Genomic DNA, 13769 nt, shown 5'->3' with positions numbered 1-13769 from the left:
GCAGAGCTGCGGGAGGTGAGATGGGGCCAGGAACACCCGTCCAGTGCTCGCTGGTACCTGCTCGATCCCCCAGGGGAATGCGGCTGACGAAGGAGCACCCCCAGGACTCTGCTGCTGTGGTCTGGATCCCACTTGGTTCCTATTTCTGGGCCTGAGGCCCTTGCTCCTGGGCTCCTTGGAGAAGCAGGTTCCACTGCGGATGAGCGTTGACCTTTGGAAGCTGGAGCTGAGCACAGTGTGTGGAGCGTGGTGTGCAGAGTGCGGTGTGCAGAGGGAGGTGTGCAGAGCGTGGTGTGCAGAGCATGGTGTGCAGCCGGAGGTGTGCAGAGCGTGGTGTGCAGAGCATGCTCAGAAGACCAGTAGCTGCCAGCCTCCTCTCTCAGGGGCTTCACCTGAGGAGGGACAGGCTGCCTGTCCTGGTCCTGTGAGGGGGCTTCCTGGAGGCAGTGGCCTTCATGGGGACTGGACTGCGGGCTGCGCAGGGACCTCTCAGAGGGCCACATCCTTGCTGGGGACCGCGTGTAAGTTTGCAGCCAGGAGCTTTTTGTGAGCCTCGGAGGCCACGTGTCCTGGAGGGACCTGGGGGTGATGTGAGCCCTGGACTGGGGCCGAGCCTTCCTTCCCTCGGAGGCCACTACCCCGCTGGCACAGGGGCCCGGGGTGGCAGCCCTTGCAGGACCCTCCAGGGGGCTGGGAGGCAGGTTTGCTAGTGGATGCGTCACATCCTCTGGGGGACCCTCTGGCCTCTTTGGCTGCTCCTGGGCTGGGGGGCCAGGGACCAGCCGGGCTGTCTCCGCTCCTCCTGTTGGGAGGGGGTCCCTCTCTCCCTTTGGCTCCTTTGAGGAAGAGAGCAGCCGGGGGGGGCGGGGTGAGGGCACCCCACTGTGCAGGCAGGGCCACGTCCCCTCTCCTGCCCGAGCCTCGGGCCACGCACAGTGGCCAGGCCCCTGAGCCCTTCTGACTTGTGAAGCTGGGGGGGGGTGGTCCAGACTGGCCCAGCTCCCAGTGAACAGGGCTCATGTCTTCCCCAGAGCAAGACTCCCCGATTCCCAGACTTCCCAACATCCCCTCCCAAGAACAGAGCCTCAGCGCTATGGCCCCGTGGGGAAACCGAGGCAGCGTTCCCATTGCTCTTAGTTCTGAGAGAGAGAGAGAGAAGCAAACCTTTGTTGAGAACGAGAAAGGAGGGACCCTCGGGAGGGATGTCCCCACCTTAGTCAAGGTCTGAGGTGGGACCTGCACATGTGTGGCAGGCAGTGGTAGCCCCGGGGACTCCCGAGGACTCCTGCTGGGGGGATGGCTGTGGCTGACGGCCTGGTGTGGCCCCCACTGGCCTCCAGCTCACCACCAGCCGGGACATGTCATCGTGGGTGCGGGGGTCCCGCCTGACGCCCCCCTGGCTGGCAGGCAGGTCAGCACCTCCGGGAACAAGACGCGGCCGGGCCCCGTGCTTTCTCACCTTCGCGGGGGCCTGGGAAACACGTGGTCAGAGCTGCATTTTATGAAAGCAGCTGCAGCTCACGACACACTTGCTATATAGGGAAATTTATGGGGCTGCATGGTTTTAAGGGTTTCTCTGGGGTCAGCGTCTTCCCCCGTTCGCCCTGGCCGCAGCCTCCGAGGCAGACGGATGACAAGCCTTCCCCGGCTGGACTGGCCCAATAGGAAGGTGTGGCTGGGGGTGACGGGGGGGACACCTGGGGCTGGCCACCCAAGCCTCCTGGAAGGGGTGGCTGCTGGGAAGCCCTTGGGGACCCCCCCTGAGCGGCCCATAAATCCTGGGCCCTCCAGGCGGCAGGAAGCCTCCCCGCTGAGGTGTCATCCCTCCCAGGGCTCCAGGCTTGTGCTTGTGGGAGGAGGAAGGTGGCTGGTGGCCCCACTCCCCAGCTTCCCACCGGGGCCTGTGCCAGCCCTCCCTCCTCTGACTTGGGCCCGGCAGGCAGGGTGTGTCGGGGCCAAGCCCGAGGATGAATGAGCAACAACTGTATACTCTTCGCTGTGCAAACAGCTTTCCTAGAACTTGGCCCAGGCTGGGCCCTTGGATTGCAGCAGGAAGTCCCCAACCCCTACATGGGCGGGGCGGGGTGGGGGGACACCTAAGTCAGCTTGGAGCTACGTCCTGTCCAGGGAGGAGGTGGTCCCAGGTCCTCCGGGGGCCCAGAGCTGACAGGCTCCGAGTTGGCTGTGCCAGGGCCGGAGCTGGGAGGGGGGCTCGGGATGAACGGGGGCTCCCGACCCAGAACAGGGCTGCCTGCTGTGGCCCCTTTGGAGGAAGCCCAGTGCTGGGACCCAGTACAGTTGAGGCACCGTGGAAGGGATGGCCAGGGTCTGCTCCTGTAGGACACGTGTGCAGTCTTGCACACTCAGTGGCGGAGAGGACCCCCAGCACAGGCCAAGGCACCCAGCCCGCCCTGGGGCTGCCTTCGAGTCCCCCCCCTTGGCCAGTCCAGCCCAGCCCTGGCCCAGGCCGCTCTCGCTGACTGCGGCCCCCGTGGGCCTGGCTCTCAGTCCCCTTCTGGCCTGTGTGGAGGCAGGGATGGAGAGGTACGTGCCCCCCACGCCCTGCAGGCCCAGCAGCAGCCTGGGATTCGAAGTCAGTCGTCACGGCCCTGCCCGGGTGGCTGCCAAGGCCTGCCTGTGAGCCCCAGAATTGCTCTTGAGGGGTGGCTGCTGCCCTGCCCTGCCTATGGCCTTGCCCTCAGAGCTCATCAGCTGGCGACACATGTGGGGACTCCAAGGCCGGGGACACAGTGCCGCCTGGCCCCTAGGACCTTGCTTCCCGGAAGGCAGGAGCTCTCCCCTTGCTTTTGCTCAGCCACCTGCTCCTTTCCAGGGACGCGCTCCCCTGCAGCTTGCTCGGGGGCACCCAGGGGTCCCCCAGCCCGGCTGGGCTTTCCAGAGCTGACCTCACCCATCCTGCCTGGTGGGCTCCAGTCCCCACACCCTGATGCCTGCTTCTGTCCGTGTGGAGAGAGGGCCCCAGGCGCCAGGCAAGCTGCTCTCCTGCATCTTGAGTCCTCATACTGTTTTTTTTGGGTGGGGGGTGAGCCAGGGCTCAGTGTAAGGAAGGGCATTCGCAGTGTGGACCCCGAGACGCAGCCGCTTATCACTCCGAGGGGGCCAGGCTGCCCTGGCTCAGCCACTGCCTCGTCTCTGCGCCGGAGAAGGCCCCCCTCTGGCTTTGCGCGGGGACCTGCCAGGCTGCCCTCCCAAGGGTCAGCTCATCTCCCTCGTTTCTGACTGCAGGGTCGGGGGCCTCACGGGTCCCCGTGTTCCTGGGGGTCAGTCTAGGACACGGGTGCACAGATGGGGCGGCCCAGGCATCCTGAGGGCTGAGGCTAAGTGGCCTGGTGTTGACTGTCGTGTGGGTGCCGGGGACACACCCTCGGGGCTCCTGGTGCTCGGACGGGCAGAGCTGCCTGTGGCCACCGTGGGCCACGGCCCCCCAGGCGCCCCCAGTCGTTCCGGGCTCCGGGCCAGCAGGCGGGCGGCGGCGCGGGGCGGGCGCTGCGCCGTGTGCCGGGGCCGCTCCCCTGAGCGTGCGGCCTGCGTCTGCCTGAGGTCACTGTTCAGTGTGTAGTTTGAATATTTTCAGCTGTGCGCGCGGCGGGGACCTGGCCTGTGTGCTGCGTGTGCAGCTCATACTTGGTGGGCTGTGTAATGTGCGGAGGCGTTGCCAAGGGCAGCGGAACTGGGGATTTTTTCCAGCATAATCACATGAATTCTCCCGCCACCCTCCCCTGCCCCTTCCCCGCCTGGGCCGTCCCCGCTCCAAGGCCAGGGAGCTGGCGTGGACAGAGGACACAGGCCGCTGCTTTGTGGCCAGTGGACCAGGGCCTGCTGCTGTGGCCTCTGGATTCCCGGGGACAGCACGGGGTCAGGGGTGGGTACCCCTTTGGGCTGCATCCTCTGTGTTGAGCGGATGCGCTCCAGGCCTGTGCTGGCGGGGCCTGGGGAAGAGGCCCGGCCGGGGCAGGTGGTGGTGAGGGGCAGGTAGTGGTGACGGCGGGGGGAGCTGCTTTGGATGTCCTGCCTGCTGTTCCAGGGCATTCCTTCAGGGGAGAACGTTCAGACCAGGGAAGGTGGGGCTGGGGTCCCCGGTCCCCCCTGTGGGAAGGACCACATTCTCGCAGCTCCTCTGAGGGGCCAGCCCGGGGCCCGACCACTCGGGCAGCTCTCTCTGGCCGCTTCCCAGCACACCTGGGCCACCTCACCAGGTGAGCCCTCTCACCTGGCTCTGCACCCCGCCCAAGATCCCGAGCACCCCTCCCCCCAAAAGAACGAGTTTGCTCGGGCTGCCCGAACCAAGCATCACGGGGTTCACTGGGGGCTTCACCAACAGAAATTTATTGTCTCACGATTCTGGAGGCCGGAAGTCGGCGACCAAGGCGTCCACACGGTGGCTCCTGCTGAGGCCTCTCCTTGGCCTGCAGGCCTCCCTCCGTGTCTGTCCTGCTCTGCTCTTCTCACAAGGACACCAGTTGCATTGGATTAGGCTCCCCCGTATTACTGCCTCTTTAACTTAATCAGCTCTGTTAAGACCCCATCTCCGAATATGGTCGCATTCTGAGCTCCTGGAGGATGGTTGGCACTTCATCCGATGAGTCCAGGGCCGAGAGCCGCAGTGTGGCCTGTAGCGCCACTAGATGCTCGGTGCCCGGGGTCACAGCCCCCGGAGTCCCCATCCACAGGCACCTTCTGCGGCATCCTTGTCAGGCCACCCCCTGCCCACCCCGGCACTGTGGCTGGGGACCAGGGGTCTAAGATGCCACCCAGGGAAAACGGTGGCATCCCGATGGAGCCTCATTGTGCATTCAGCTCAGCCGCGAGGAGAGGAAACCGGGGTTCCCAGGGACGCTGGCTCCCCCGTCGCTTAGCGGAGGGGCACTCAGTTACCACGGTGACCTCCATGTGCACAGTCAAACACACAGCCCGGCCACTTCTGCGGGCTGGAGGGCTCCCCACCCCACCTCGGAGTTCACACTGAGTGTTGAGTCCCTTGGTGACAAAAACATGGAAACGGTTGCCATGGCAGCCATTCTTTGGAGCTCTCCGACTGGAGTGCAAAGTTGACGATGCCCAAGAACAGCTGAAATGAAATATGGGAAAATCTGCCACTTGCCTCACCCCAGAAGGATGAGCTGGATGGTGTGGGACGCTCCCCCCGGGCCCCGCCATCCCTGAACCTCCCCGTCATCCTGGGCCAAGCGTGGGGACAGGATGGGAGGGGGGGCCTGGGAGTGAAGGCAGCAGAGTGGGTCCCCAGAGACCCTCAGAGAGGCTGGGCTGCATGGGCACCCCAGCCGGGCTGTAAGAGGGCAGGTGATGACCACTCGACACGCCCTGGGGACATGTCCTCGGGACTCCTAGAGCCGCTGGGCTGACCCGTGTCTCACTTTCTTCAGGTGTAATCTGGAGAGACGAGCTGGCTGCTCATCTGCTAGGGCAGTCTTCAGTCTGGTGGGGGGGGCGGGCAGGGCGGGGGCAGGTGGGCTCAGCAAGGGGAATGTGCCCTGATCTGACCGTGGGGAGGGGGAAGATGACCAAGTTTTCCTTGATCTGTCAGTGCAGCAGAGACCTCTCCTTTTATCCCCTGGAATGATTATGTCTCCCCCCAACCCCAGCAGTTTCCCCAGTGGTACCCCATGGGGCCCTGCTACCTTGAGATGCGCTAACCAAAGAGATCTGCAGTCAGAGTAGTTTGGGAAGCTCACATGCATGCATACACATGCATGGTTTGTAGCTTGAAGGCTCTGAAAAGTCCTGCAATAAGGAAGCCTCTTGACTTCGTTTAAGCCAGAATTTCACAAACCTATTTGAGCAAGGTTCCCCCTTTCTCTTTAAAAAGCATTTTAGGGGCACCCGGATGGCTCAGTGGTTGAGCGTCTACTTTGGGCTCAGAGGGTAATCCCGGGGTCCCGGGATTGATCCTGCATTGGGCTCCCCACAGGGAACCTGCTTCTCCCTCTGCTGATGTCTCTGCCTCTCTGTGTGTCTTTCATGAATAAATAAATAAAATCCTTAAAAAAGCGTTTTAAAACCCTTCCTAATATCCTGCAGAGATAGCATATATTGACATTGACTAGGGCACTGGTTCTCAAAGTGTGTTCCCAGGAGCAGCAGCAGCACCACCTGGGAATTTGTGAGAGAGGCATACTCTGGGGAGCCCATTCCAGATGTGCTGAATCCGAAACTCTGCGGGGAGGCCCAGCACTATGTGTCCGCCCCACCCCAGGGGCATGGATTCTGCTGCAGGCTCCAGTGGAGAGACCCTGCACCAGGGGAAGTCTCAGAAGAGAACTGGGGGGTGGGGTGGGGAACAGCCTGGGGATTTGGAGAGGATCAGGAGGGAGGGGGGTTTGTCTCCAAAGGCAGTGCTGGGTGGCAGCTTCAACAAAGGCATGAGGCAAGGCTGGTGGGAGCAGTGGCCCCGGCCCAGGTATCAGCAGGTGGGGTTGGTTCCCCAGGTCAGCCTGGGCACCACCCACGGGTGCCCTCGTGGGGTACCCTGCACCGTCGCTTCCCAGCTGTGCCTTCTCCATCAGACGGGCCGCCCGGCGGTCAGGGGGCCAGCAGGTGGGGGCCAGCAGGTGGGGCCCACCTGGGCCCAGGAGCCTGGGCGGGGGTGGCCCGGGCGGCACTCCTCGGCCCGGGGCCCACCCGCCCGCCTGTGCTTCCTTGCAGCCGTCCAGATCCACATCCTGAAGGCGGACAAGGCAGGGGACTGGTGGAAGTTCACGGTGAACATCATCTCCGTGTACAAGCAGGGCACGAGCCGCATCCGCCGCGGGGACCAGAGCCTGTGGATCCGCTCGCGGGACATCGCCTGCAAGTGCCCCAAAATCAAGCCCCTCAAGAAGTACCTGCTGCTGGGCAACGCCGAGGACTCGCCCGACCAGAGCGGCATCGTGGCGGACAAGAGCAGCCTGGTGATCCAGTGGCGGGACACGTGGGCGCGGCGGCTGCGCAAGTTCCAGCAGCGCGAGAAGAAGGGCAAGTGCAAGAAGGCCTAGCGCGGGGGCTGCGGCGCCGGGTGGGCGGGGCCGGGCGGCGGGGCGGGGCGGGGCCGCGGCGGGAGAGAGGGCGGGGCCGGGCGGGAGAGAGGGCGGGGCTCCGGGCCGCGGCCCCGCCCCCGCCCCGCCGGCCCCGCCCCCGCCCCGCCCCCTGGCCGCCGCGCGCGGGGCGGGAGAGATGAGGACGAGACTTAGCTACCTCACGGGCTCCGGGCCGAGCAGCGCGCTCCGGGGCGGGAGGGGAGGGGCGGGGCGGGGCGGGGCGGGCGGGGCGCGGAGCCGCGCAGGTGGGGCCGGGGGCGGGGCGCCGGGAGGACGCGGCTCCTCGGCCGTGACCCCGTCCGCAGGGCCGGCCCGTCCCACCAGCGCGCCGCCTGCTGCGCCGGTCCGGGGGTCTCGGGGGGGGGGGTCCCAGTCTCCGTCCCTGGAGGCGGAGCAGCGCGGCCCGGGCTTGGCGCCCCCCCCCCGCTTCCGGGCCGCGCTGGGCAGGGGGCCCCGGGGCGCCCCTGAGCAGCCCCAGCCGGGTGGTCACCGCCCCACGCTGGAGCCGCCCGTCCGAGGAGGCGCTGCGCGGGCAAAACCTCCCAGAGAGTTTCCTTTCTGGAAACTTGGAACCAGCCCCTTTATGACATTTTCCAGGGGAAGGGGGAAGGGGCCGTGACACTATTTGTGTAATGACGTCAGCTCCTGGGAAGGGCCCGGCACGGAATGCAGGTTTGCACAGGCGGGTGGGCCGGGCTGGGGGAAGGGGCTTGTCACCCCCGGCGGTGCACAAGGTCCCGGGTCCCTGGGGAAAGGGACCTGGGGCGTGCCCCCTGCGCCACCCCCACCCGCCCCTCCAGCTCTTGTGGTCTAGCCTGGGCAGCCCGTCCGGCTCCTTTCTGGCCCCCCCTTTACTCGCGGAGGCCTTCCGTGGCCCCCTGGTGTGGCCAGGCCCCCCCCTTTCCAAAGCTTTCTAGAGACCCCGGCGCCCCACAGGCAGCCCCAGACCTTTGGGGCCCTTTGCCGCCCGCCTCGGAGCTCTGCACTGCCCAGGGGCCTCGCCCCGTCCGCACACCCACCCGGCACACTGACTTAGAGACCTGGCTCCCCTCTCAGCCAGGAAACTCCCCGCGCAGCCGGGCCGCTGCAGAGGGTCGCCGAGGATGGAGCTTGGTCCCTCGCGGCCTGGCTTCCCTCGGCCTCTCCGGCTCCAGCCCGCAGCAGGCCGCCTTCCGTTGAGCACCTGCTCTGTGCCAGGCACTTTACCCACATGACCTCCCGTTATCCTCACGACAGCCCCGAGACAAGGATTCGCACCCTACTTGCCGCCAGCAGGGACACAAGGTGCTCAAGGTCACGGGCAGGGAAGAAGCAGAACTGGGTCAGACTCCAGAGCCGGGCCTTCTGGCCACACTGCCCCTCGGCTCCCTAGGGAGGCTTCCAGGGGGCGCTCCGGGCTGCGACCCCGGCCCTGGTTGCTGCATCTGGCCTGGGGAACAGGAGTCAGGGTGGGGACCGCGGGGGCCGGGGGGGGGGGGTGAGGTGGGCGCGACATCTACAGCGGTGGCAGCCAGAGTGGGTGAGGCAGGGCGCAAACCCCCCGCGGGTGGAAGGCAGGCCTTGGCTAATCCTAAAACGTCCGCCTGGGGGTGTTTGGAAGGATTCCAGGACAGACTGGGAGAGCCGCCCGAGGGGGCAGGGAGCGGAGAGCACTGCCGCGAGCGAGCGCGGAGCCCTCCAAGCGGCCAGGCCCCCTCAGGCCCGGCAAGGTTTGCCGAGCACCTTAGCATCCCCGAGGCCTCCCTGAAGGCCCAGCCCGGTCCTCCGAAGGCACCCTGCGCTCACGCTCCGCTAGGGCCTCCTCTGCTCACACTGGCCTGGCTTCCTTACCCCGCCCAAGAAGGGCTGTGCCCTCCTGGGTCCGAGTGTCCCCCCACGTCCGCGAGGGGCTGGCACTGGGGGTTTCCGGGGCCCCCTGGGCCCTGGACCCCGGCCCTGCCAAGCAGCAATGCCTCCTTTAAATTCAGCCAGCCCCCAGCCTCCAGCCTCGGCTCAGCACCCCGAGGCCGCGGGCTGTCGCATCCACCCGTGGAGGGGGGCGGGGGTGAGGACACTGTTGGGAGCTCCGTCATCCCAGCCTGCGTCGCCCCTCTGGAGGAGGACCCAGGCCCTCCACTCCTCTGATGGCAGCCACCGACTGACCCAGCAGCCAGGGCCCATCCCCGGGGCGGCGGTCGAGGTGCCCTCTTCCAGCCCGCCCCACCCCCTCCCTGGGAGGAGATGGAAGGAGGAACGGAGGTGTTCCAGTTTGTACAGTTAGGAAAGGATGTAAAATGGACCTAGATTTTGATTTTGAAGAGTGTATTAACCAGAGTTGTGATATGTAGGTGTTCGAAGAAAAACATACCAGATTAGTTTTTAAAACGAAAACAGATTGCCCAGTTGTCCTTTTGCTTACCTGCTGGGTGGTCTGGAGCCCCCGGCCCCTGCTCCCCGTGCCTGCTTTACTGACACACAGTAACACTAAAGATTTTGGGGTGGGAGGGAGGGACGCCTGGGGTGCAAGCCAGGGTGGTTGGGGACTGCCACAAGGCCCCTCGTGTCCTCCTGGAGCTCTGCCTCCGTAGGAGCAGGCAGGAAATGGGTACAGACTTCCTCGGGTTCCCCCCAGATTGGAATGAAGCTGAGATCAAGGAGACCCCAGGCCATCAGGAAACGGTCTTTCTGGGTAACTCAACAATGTCAAGGTCTCAACACTTAAAGGAAGCCCCCTGTCCTCCCCCACCCCCCACCCCCCGCCCGGGGGAGAGACTGGCGAGGGGACAACCTAGACTCACTGGGCCATGGTTCATGGCCAAAGCCATGCCATACCCTATGGGTATGTATCCAAGTGTGTCCTTGTGGGGCCTCGCCCCCGGCCAAAACCAAGCCAGCCCCACTCCTGTGTCATCAGACATCTTGTCTCTCTGCTCCCGAAGGCACTTCCATCCCCCCCACCCCCAACCCCAGCTCCCTCCTGCGTTTCTGAGTTCTGTTTGCTCAGAATTGTAAATGTTTAGTTGTGACCATGACATATTGTTTGGGTCAGTGTTTCTTTCCAATGCATACTAATATATTATGGTTATTATATATGAATATATTTAATGACATGGAAAAAGTTGTGGATTTTCTTTTTTTTTTAAGTTTTTTTTTTTTCAGGGGGGGGTTAGAGTTGTAATGGACCCAGATGGAACTTGTAACGTGGGCGCCACATGATAGAACTAAGTTCAGATATCATTTAAATAAACTCTTGTACACTGTCCACTGTCTCCTAGTCTTTACTGGTGGCCTGGGCATGCCGTGGGGGAGAGGATAGCGAGTCTTCTGGCCACTCTTCAGGAGCGTGGCTTCTGCTCTTAGAACGCCCCGGCGGTGAAGCCCTGACTACTGCCCCCCCCCACCCCCCCGCCCCCGAAAGACAGGGAAGGGGCGGGCCACTTTGCTTGGAAAGTCCTAGGGTGTACTGGCTTTGACTGCAATTTAGAGCAAAAAGTCTCCCAGATGGGACCATGTATGTTCTGGTCCCCAAGAAACCGTCCATGGCATCCATCCTTGCCAGTCCCCGGGGGGCTCCAGGTCAGGGGGTCCCCAGAGAGCAGCAAAAAAGAGGCATCCTCGCACACCTTTGAACTTCCCCTTCTGATTCAGGACCTGCAAGTGAGTTTTTGCCTCTCACATCATCAGTGTCCTCCGCCCTGAGCCGATGCTGAATGCTCCGCGCAGGGCAGGCCTAGGGAGCTGAGCTCACTGCGTTTCTGGGAGGCTATATTTAAATCTCCAAATGGTTGTGCTTTCTTTATTAAATAAACAATTCAGTCATTAGGAACACGTTGTGTTGCCGTGCAGAATGGGGCCGTCGACACCAGGAAGCTATAATTTCTGTGCCCAGCTGCTCCGAAGACAGGTCTCAGTGACGGGCAGAGGCTGGCCCTAGAAGGTTCCGGAAGCCAGCCATTTCCTTGAGGCTCCGGGAGGTGACAGGGATGCTTTAGCTTGTCCTCAGGAAGAACCAGGGCTGGCCCAGCTGCCGCTGGGGTCTGGCCCTGAGAGATGGGTGCCGTGTTCTTGGACCCAGGGGTGAAAGCCAGGCCCCCTGTGCACCTGCAGCCCTGGGCCAGAAGAAAGCTCCCTGTCAGTCAGAGACAGCAATAGGGCCTGGCTTGTAAAGTAAGCAGCCTCACCGCCTCCCGGGGCCTTATGCTCTAGCTGGGGAGGGGACGCGCTGCTACCTGTCAAGAGTGTGCGCGGGATGTCAGCCCGGCTGCCCCGAAGCGCTGGCCCCAGGTGGCCGACGAGCCTGTTTAGAGATGGCCGCTGGTGCCCAAGGAACCTGAGCCACCCTGTCCCAGGCTCAGGGTCCAGCATGGTTACAGTCCACTCAAAAGCCCAGGCCCTCCCGGATGGGGACACCTCCCGGGGTCTGCCCAACGTGCAGGGAGGCCAGGCCCCCCACTTGTAAAGCCGCCCCCCTCCCGAGGCAGCATGCTGGCACGGGGACCGCCTGCTCTCAGCAGACGCCCTAGGTTTCAGATTTGGTTGAACAGACATCTCTTTCTGCACTCTCAAGACTAAATAGAGACGTAGGAGGAACATGCCAAGGGAAATGGGGAGGAAAGGACGAATAGAGCCAGCAAGGCGCCCGCTGTGTGCCTGCTGCACCCACCTGCAGGGTGGGCCTGGGACGCCGAGGAGTAAAGGCTTTTTGTCATTGGCGTGTAGTTGGGAGGACGTCAGAAACTGTAGGAAGCAATTAGAGGAAAGATGAGTCTTGGTCCACCTTTTAAAATGGGGGAGGGGAGGCAGAAATACCCCCATTTGACTTGAGCAGGGCTAGGCTGGAAAACCCAAGAGAGGGATGCCTGGGTGGTTCAGCAGTTGAGCGTCTGCCCTCGGTTTAGGGTGCGACCCCAGGGTCCTGGGATTGAGTCCCACATCGGGCTCCCTGCAGGGAGCCTGCTTCTCCCTCTGCCTGTGTCTCTGACTCTCTCTGTCTCTGATGAATAAATAAAATCTTAAAAAAAAAAAAACGAGATAAAAGAAGACCTTTGGTTTATGCACAGAGCTCGCAGGGTAACCCCAAGCTGAAGACATGGGGAATAGGGGATCTGAGGAAGCAGGGGCCTCCTGGCAGGTGTCTGAGACCAGCAGTTCTGGAGGGAGAGGGGTAGTTGGGAATTCTGCAGCAGCTGTGTGGATGGACAGGGCTCTGCTGGGGCTCTGGCGCCCCTGAAAGCAGCACATGGTCCTGGAGCTAATTAAGACTAAGGTTTAGTTAGTTATTAATAATAATGAAATTTCAACGGAACGTAAGTACCAGGTATAAGCAGGTATCTGGATTTCTTTATATGGCATCCAGCCTCTAAATGCTTATCATAATCAGGGAAGTTACACAGTATTTACACTGTTGTTTTAACACGGTTTATTTTCACAAAGCTGCCGAGGGGCTGGGTGCTAAAGCCCTGTGTTGCCTTTTTTTTTTTTTTTTAAGATTTTACTTATTTATTCATGAGAGACACGGAGAGAGAGGCAGAGACACAGGCAGAGGGAGAAGCAGGCTCCATGCAGGGACCCGATCCCGGGACCGCAGGAACATGACCTTAGCCAAAGGCAGATGCTCAACTACTGAGCCACCCAGGCACCCCTTGCCTTTCTTCCCTATGCTTAGGGTGCGGTCCTAACGGCTCACAGGGCCGATGCAGAGCACTGTGGGCCACTGGGGCTGCAGTCCTGACACCTCTGGGCGGGGTGGGGGGGCTTAGCAAAGGAAGCTGGCAATGCCACTGTTACATTAGCCACGTTACTCCAGGGTGGGGCTGGACGCAGCAGATCCCCAAACGGGGCTCATCCCAGCCAGGTGCCCCTTGCTTCACAGACCTGGGTGTTCTCAGGAGAAACTCAGCCCTCAGGAAGCTAGGGACGGGGCGGGGGGGGGGGGGTGGCGGGGGCGGTGGCCTTCTTGGCCCGCACCATCCCGGGTCTCCACACCCCCTCCCCACCCCCGCCAACTCCCCAGGCTCTGACGGCAGGTCCACACAGCCGACACGGCCAGCACTTCACCCCGTTCCCTGCCTGCGGGTCCAGAGAAGGAAGTCACTTGCCCGGAGCACCCAGTTTGCAGTGCCGGGGCCGGGCCCGGAGCCCACTCAGTCAAAAGAACAGAAGCTGCTGTGTGCAGACATCGGCTCCGTGTTTGGCTTGAAAAGGCCTGTCCGTGTGACTGAGCCAGGATGCCGTGGCTCTGGTTCAAAGACGCCCCACGAGTTGCCGGGGCTCCGTGCTGAGAAAGTCAAGAGGAGGTGAGAAAGTCAAACAGACCTTCAATGCTGTGTCCCCTGAGCCCCAAAGTGGGGGGGGTTCCAAGGAGACGCTGTTTATACGGATTTGGGGTTTCACACGACAAGGCTGGAAGATTCTTGACCGTCCTTTGGGCGATCCATTAGCAACCACCCAGCTCTCCCACTGTCCCGACGAGGAAATGCATCCCAGGGTGTCTTACTGTCCCCAAGACCTTTCTCCTTCGAGAACACACCCACCTGGGGACAAGCCTGCTTTGCCTTCCTGTCTGGGCTTCCCAGTCCAGGTCCCCCTGCTCCCCATCCTCTCGTCCCCGGGCCTCACCTCCATCTGCTGGGTTGGCCACCCCCTGAGGTCAGTGGGGATTAGGGTCCAAGAGGGCTTCCAAGGGTCTAGGAGGGCTTCCTCTCTGGCCCGGCTCACTCTCCCGGTCTCACAGGT

The 13769-nt window shown here is 62.8% G+C and overlaps 1 protein-coding gene and 2 long non-coding RNA genes across 3 annotated transcripts in view; 1 reads left to right on the top strand and 2 right to left on the bottom strand.

Moving 5' to 3' along the window:
* NTN1 (netrin 1) overlaps positions 1–7059 on the top strand; it is a 171207-nt gene extending 164148 nt beyond the window's left edge. Inside the window, exon 7 of the mRNA XM_072821155.1 lies at positions 6685–7059. Within this exon, the coding sequence (XP_072677256.1) occupies positions 6685–7013 (329 nt within the window). The 3' untranslated portion in view covers positions 7014–7059. The remainder of the gene's footprint in view (positions 1–6684) is intronic.
* LOC140630636 (uncharacterized) lies at positions 4332–7033 on the bottom strand. The gene is made up of 2 exons (XR_012028402.1): positions 6864–7033; positions 4332–5089 (listed from the first exon to the last, which is right to left on the bottom strand). It is a non-coding gene; the product is annotated as an uncharacterized lncRNA (long non-coding RNA).
* A 3757-nt stretch (positions 7060–10816) lies between the features above and the next one.
* On the bottom strand, positions 10817–11984 carry LOC140630634 (uncharacterized). Its single transcript, XR_012028401.1, has 2 exons — positions 11698–11984; positions 10817–11143 (listed from the first exon to the last, which is right to left on the bottom strand). It is a non-coding gene; the product is annotated as an uncharacterized lncRNA (long non-coding RNA).
* Between the last annotated feature and the right edge of the window lie 1785 nt (positions 11985–13769).

This window comes from Canis lupus, chromosome 3 (assembly GCF_048164855.1).
Source record: "Canis lupus baileyi chromosome 3, mCanLup2.hap1, whole genome shotgun sequence".
NCBI lineage: Eukaryota > Metazoa > Chordata > Mammalia > Carnivora > Canidae > Canis > Canis lupus.
Note: the sequence above shows the minus strand (reverse complement) of the source record. Positions and strands in the feature narration are given on the sequence as shown.